The following is a 6,746-nucleotide window of genomic DNA, read 5'->3' on the forward strand; positions in this document are numbered from 1 at the left end:
CTCACGGCACGCCCATTCACTCCGCGACTTCCCAGCAGAGCCAGCCCTCGAGAGCTGAGCCGCTCAGGCACGACCCTTCCCAGGGAACACTGAGACCCTGGGCTCACTCCAGGCCCCGCCTTTGCCCAGGAGGCCGCATTGTCCTCACCGCCAGAGAGGAACTCGCTCCTCGTCAGCACTCTGCTGCGTCGCCCAGGGCGTGCCCCACGCAGAGTGTGCCTGGGCGTGCTGCACGCATGTGCATCAGAGCCGGCCTACCGCACAGCCCCCAGAGATGGCCGCGGCTTCTTGTTCCTCCCCTTTGGTCGCTCTGGCCCTCCCGCTGGCACAAGGGCCGCGGTCGGACGTCCGTCGCCCCGGAGGCGGGGTGTCCGTGCTGGGCCGGTCGAGCCGGTGGTGCTCCTGTGCGGGCGGAGGCCGGTTTCTCCCTCCTCCGGGTCTGGACCGGTGAATCACGACTGCGCCGGCAGGCAGGGCAGCCTGGATCTTGCGCAGCTCCAAGGCCGGCTTCGGTCGGTCGTGTTCTTGCAGGCGTCTCCACTGCTCTAAGCTCATCCCTTCGGCCTCTGTGTCCCCCGGGGACTCCTGCGACCCAGGAGCTCTGCCGCTGGCGTCTCCTGCAGGCTGCCCGGGGTCTGTGGGGTCAGCCCCGAGGGGGGCCGCTGCCCCTCCCCCAGCGCCCCCTTCCCACGCACCCTCCCGGGCGTAGAACAGGACGTAGGCGCTCTGGCTCAGGGCAGCAGTCTCGTCACAGGCGGTCACCTTGGCATCATCCATCTTATACCATTGGCCGTTGCCGGCTCGGACGTAACAAAAGTAGTGTCCTCGCTTACAGCTCCACCCGGAGTGCACCAGCACGGCATAGAGCACGTAGCCCCAGTGGCCCTGACTTCCCCTCAGACGTGTAGGGCTGCACATCCAGGCACTGGGGATAGCGCACCTCCTGAGCCCTTTTGGCCCCGCTCAGCTGTGTGAACCGCTTCAGCACCAGCACCAGGACCTGGGACGTGCTGTGCAAAGTCAACCTCTTGGTGGCAGGCACCTTCCGGAGACAAACGCCACAGTCATAGGCATTTTCCGCCTCCAGCTTCTCGGGCTTGACCAGCTCTCTCAGAGCTTGCTCCACACTCTGAGCCGCCGTGATATCCAGGCTGACGTCCAGATAAGGGTCGAACGTGTCCGAGACACCGAGGCAGTGGAGACACTGGATCCGAGACCTCCACGTCCCGCCGAAGATCTGACGGACGACGCTGGTGTCCTCGGAGGCGTGGCCCGACGGCTGGGATGCACTCAGGCACTCTTGCTGCATGCCATTCAGAGTGAACATCAGAAACTCGTGGGCATCTTCCTGCTGGTGTCTGTGGAAGCCCGCCAGCAGGTCCTTGCGGGGCCGGATCACCTCTCCCGCGTGAAGGAGGGCTCGGGTCACGTGAGCTCGCACAGCACAGAGCGTGCAGGAGCCGCCGGCCTGACAGAGGGTGGCGTGCTGCCGGGACACCAGCCAGCTGGCCAGGGGCGGCGTGTGGCTCAGACACTGCAGCGCCGCGTTCACGTAGCAGGTGTTCCCCAGATTCTGAAGCCCAGCGCCCACCCCCACGGCCCCCTCCAACTCAGGGCGACTTTCTGGCCAGGCGCCAGCCCCGCTGACCCAGGAGCCAAGTCACCCCGCTGGGGGCGCCCGACTGCCGGCGACGGCCCCTCAGGGACAGAGGGTCCCCGAAGGGCATCCGCACCAGCGGCGCTGGCCCGACAACCTCGCCCTCCGGCTAAGACGTTGAAGGGAGCCGGACACGCACCTCCCCCGTGCTCAGAAGCAGCCCCTGGGGCTCTGCAAACAAGGCCCACGAGGGTTTCCATCTCCTACCTGCAGCTGCACGCAGATGCCTCCTTCCCTCACACCGTCGTCTCCAAAAAGGGCCTTGGCCCCGCCCCCTCGGTCCTCTGGGGGCTTTCCCACAGCCCCGCCCCCGCACGTGCAAGCTCCTCATTCGCTGAGGCGGCCGAGGGCCTGCCCACTCCCACTCCCGCCATCCAACCACCGACACTTTTCTCTGGGAATTCCCCTTGACGAAGCCCCACACGCACTTCCGACCTGGCCCCCTGGACCAAAGGGCTCCGGATGCAAATGATTCGGGGCCATTGGGCCTTCCAGCCTTGCCCGCTAGAGAGTCACTGCGGGCCTTCCAAGTTCAGCACACAAATGCGGGCTGCAGAGGAATGCCGTGGGCTCACCATTCACGTCCTAACACACTTGTGCAAACATATGTCTGCCCCCCTACCCTCTCCCCTTTAGGGGTCTCCCCTCCCCAGACCCCTGCCTGAGGACAACCCCTCCCCAGACAACAAGAAACCCTTGCCTCAACTTTGCTCTCCAGTGAGGTCCGCTCCAATTTCTATGCTTTCTCACTGGACACTCTCCTAGCGTTCAGGGTCCTGGCACCAAAAGATGCCCAGAGAGTGGCACATATGCTTTTCTCCCTTCAGGGCCGTTGGTCAAGCCCCAAAGCGAGCTCATTCCAAAAGGCATAGGCTTGCTGCAACTTTGGATTCCTTGCTTCAGCTCTTTTTATGTCTCCGTTGCCTTTTGCCCTTCCTTTTCCTTCTTCCATTTGTTTTGATAGTGGTTGTTGTTGTTGTTGTCGTTGCTTTCTTTGTTTTGTTTTTTTTGGGGGGGGGGTTTTCGAGCGGTTTTTTGTGGGGTTTGTTTTTTTTTTTTTTGCTTTTCCGTTTTTAATTTTTTTTTTATTTTGTGTTCATTTTGTTATTTTTTTGTTGCTTTTATTCTCTTTCTCTATTTTCTATACAATAGTTGACTCATACAGTCGTCTTTCCAATTCCAGGGCTCAAAACGCGCTATAACTCAAGGTATACAAAAGGTTTCCCTCCTGGAGGAGGATGACCGTTGCTTTCCTTCTCGGTGTGGGACAGGTGTGTTTGTTTGCTCTCGCGTCCTGGACATTATGCTTGCCTTCCAGGACGATGCGGGTTTCACAGTCCACGTGTTTCCCATACATAGCTGAAGCCTTGATCCGTGGATCCTTACTGGGAAAGAACGGCCCTGACCCCGCTTTCTTCCTTAGCCTCTTGCACCCCTCCCACCTCCCGCTTCCCCATCCCATCCCAGGACCCTACCGCTTTGTGCTTTATCGTCCAGGTGCTCACACCCTTGCTGTCCTCTTGCCTCCTTCCCATGGCACAGAGAAGCGAGATCAGCCAGTGTCTTTCTCGCTTTTGCACGGATTTCCCCCAGCGTCAGGCCACCTTCCCACTCGCTCTGCCACGCCGCTCCAGTCGCCATTCTTCTCCTTTTTCTCCTTCTCCCTCTTCGTCAGAGGGGGTGGGTGGGGCAAGCAGTAAGTCCATTGGAGACGATGGGGAAGAGGAGGATGGGTGGTGATGATGAGGGAAGGCTGTGGGTGGCTCCACGTCCTCGCGCGGGGCACGCTTATTCGTGTTCTTGGGGGAAGATACTGCTCATCATTCTTTTTCCTCTCCACGTGTGGAGGGCATGGTGCGCTGTAGGGAACCATGCGGGGGAAACGAGCCATCGGAACGTTCTCTGTTCCTTGCCACGCCGACTGGCGCAGTCAGCAGCCAGAGTTGTCCCTCGAGGTCTGAGATGTTAAACCGCACATTCCCGGTCTGCCCTTTGCTGGAGGGTTTGGGGTTCGCGGCCGTCAGCCAAGAAACAGAAATGAAACGCAAGAGGTGATCGATAAGGGTCCTCAGGCGCCCCTCCACCGGGTCACGGGAATCATGAGGCAGTCGGGAAAGCAGCTAGGGGAGGAGAGTTTCCCCACCGCCCCAGGCACTTTGGAGGCCGGCCGCATCTCCTCGAGTCCAGCGGCGTTTGTCCGGGGCCCAGCTGGAAGGGACAACTGACTGCCAGGCAGGCCGGGCAGAGTCGGAAGTCCAGTTGGCTTGCTATCCCAATCTAGGGTAGGCTCGGGTCTTTCCTCAGGGCGGGGAGGACCTTTGCTTCCAGAAATGAACGCTGCGTGACGGATCTCCACCTAGGCCCCGGTGCACTGCTGGTGGAGAGGTTTCTTTGGGACTGGTTGGCTCGCCTTTCTCCCCTTGGCCTTCGTGTCGGTGCTGGTGGTGCCGGTGGTGGTGTTCACGGCATTGTGGATCGCGTCTCCTGTTTGGCACTTGGCGCTTCTCCAGCATGCTCCTTGCACCGGAAATGGAGCCCCAGGGAACTTTGCGGACGAGCGTCCTGCCGGGGACGCAGGGATCCCCGCCTCATTCCTGCCGGACCCTCTGCCCAGTAGCACGAGGCCTCCCGAGGGCAGGCACCCATAAAGACTGCTTGCCCATCTTCCCCCCGGACGCTGCTCGACGTTTGGGGCATTTTCAAGAGCCTGGCCGGCCGCAACGACAAGGTTCATGGACCTGCATCTGCTCTTCCCTGCACCACTCCCGTGAACAGCTCCGGAGGTCGGCTCCTTGCTCGGCTGGCTGTGAGCGTTCTGTGAGGCGTCTCCAGGCCGGGTCTCTCACCAGAGGCCAGCGGTGGGGCCAGGGATTGGAGACGCGTTAAGGAAGACAAAGCCACACCCAAATTCCCATCCAGACAGGACTCTCCCAGCCTCGCAGAATTGGGAGGCCCTCGCACCATGCTCATACCTGCTCATGCACCCCATCCACTCCGGCCACCTCCTAGCAGAGCCAGCCCTCGAGAGCTGAGCCGCTCAGGCACGAACCCGCTCCCCGGGAACGCCGAGACCCCGGGCACACTCCTGGCCCCGCCTTTTCCCAGGAGGCCGCATCGTCCTCACCGCCAGAGAGGAACTTGCTCCTTGTTGGCACTCTTTGTGTCTCACCCAGGGTCTGCTGTGATGTTCCCAAGTATTGCAGGAATGAAATCGTCAGAAATGTTGGTTTTAACTGTTCTCTATATTGCTGGAATTCACCTGTGTTACCACCTTTTTCCTGACTTTTATATTTGAGCGTCTTTTATCATTTCATTTATTGCTTGTAATTGGTCTGCTCAGATTTTCTAATTCTTAATGGTTTAGCGTTGGTAGATTGTACTTTTCAAACAATATGTCTATTTCTTCTAGGTTATCTATTTTTGGGGATCAGTTATTTGCAGTAATCTCATAGTCCACTATATTTCCTTGATAGCTGTTGTCCTGTCTCCTTTTTCATTTCTGACAGTATTCTAAGGGCCCTCCTACATTTTTTTTCTTTATTAGTCACTCTTCAGGCTTGTCAGTTTTTTTTATGTTTTGAGAAAACCAGCTTGTAGCTTTTAATACCCAGGCATTTCAAAAAAAATAATAAGTTTAGTGCTTTAGTGCATAGAAGGTAATTTTTTTTGCCAGATACCATTCACTAGATGATTTTAATATTTGTATATTTCTTCTCACTGCAGTGCACTCTTCTCCATTTTTTATGTTGAACTTACAGAAACTGACATGTTTATTTGACAATGCATAACTCAGATGACCATTATATCTACTACTGTGGGCAGGAATCCCTTAGAAAAAATGGAGTAGCCATCATAGTCAACAATAGAGTTCAACATACAGTTCTTGCATGCAATATCAAAAACAACACAATGATGTCTGTTCATTTCCAAGGCAAGCTATTCAATATCTCAGTTATCCAAGTCTTTGCCCCGACCAGTAATACTGAAGAAGCTGAAGTTGAATGGTTCTATGAAAACCTAAAAGACCTTTTAGTACTAACACCCAAAAAAGATGTCCTTTTCATTTTAGGGGACTGGAATGGAAGAGTAGGAAATCAAGAAATACCTGGATTAACAGGCAAATTTGGCCTTGGATTACAGAATGAAACAGGGCAAAGTCTAACAGAGTTTCCCAAGAAAACACACTGGTCATAGCAAACACCCGCTTCCAACAACACAAGAGAAGACTCTACAAATGGACATCACCATATTGCCAAAATGGAAATCAGATTGATTATACTCTTTGCAGGCAAAGATGGAGAAGTTCTATACAGTCAGCAAAAACAAGGCTGGGAGCTGGCTGTGGCTCATATCAGAAACTCCTTATTGCCAAATCTAGACTTAAATTGAAGAAACTGGGGACAACCACTAGACCATTCAGGTATGACCTAAATCCAATCCTTTATGATTATACAGTGGAAGTGAAAATAGATTTAAGGGCCTAGATCTGATAGACAGAGTGTCCGATGAACTATGGACAGAGGTTTGTGACATTGTACAGGAGACAAGGAGCAAGACCATCCCCAAGAAAAAGAAATGCAAAAAGGAAAAATGGCTGTCTAAGGAGGCCTCACAAATAGCTGTGGAAAGAAGAGAAGCGAAAAGCAAAGGAGAAGGAGAAGGCAATGGCAACCCACTCCAGTACACTTGCCTGGAAAATCCCATGGACGGAGGAGCATGGTAGGCTGCAGTCAATGGCGTCACACAGAGTCAGACACGACTGTAGTGGCAGCAGTGGAGGCAGCAGCAGCATGCAGTTACAAGCATAATGTAGACGGATCCTAAACTACATATCATGTGTAATTTATAAATGAGATTGTGCTTACGTAAAGAAATGATCCTCTTAAATGTAGAATTAATGGACTTTTAGATATGCAGATGACACCACGCTTATGGCAGAAGGTGAAGAGGAACTAAAAAGCCTCTTGCTGAAAGTGAAAGAGGAGAGCGAAAAAGTTGGCTTAAAGCTTACCATTCAGAAAACTAAGATAATGGCACCTGGTCCCATCACTTCATGGGAAATAGATGAGGAAACAGTAGAAACAGTGTC

At 54.7% G+C, this 6,746-nt stretch overlaps 1 protein-coding gene across 1 annotated transcript; it reads right to left on the minus strand.

The window, feature by feature from the left end:
- Positions 1-258: 258 nt before the first annotated feature.
- LOC108635297 (ubiquitin carboxyl-terminal hydrolase 17-like protein 6) lies at positions 259-1,857 on the minus strand (the record flags this gene model as incomplete). The annotated part of the gene is given in 3 exon segments (XM_018045507.1): positions 259-876; positions 878-1,596; positions 1,599-1,857. Coding segments are annotated over 3 exon segments (1,596 nt in total), but the record flags the coding sequence as incomplete, so codon positions are not given.
- Between the last annotated feature and the right edge of the window lie 4,889 nt (positions 1,858-6,746).

This window comes from Capra hircus, unplaced genomic scaffold (genome assembly GCF_001704415.2).
Source record: "Capra hircus breed San Clemente unplaced genomic scaffold, ASM170441v1, whole genome shotgun sequence".
Classification (NCBI taxonomy): Eukaryota; Metazoa; Chordata; class Mammalia; order Artiodactyla; family Bovidae; genus Capra; species Capra hircus.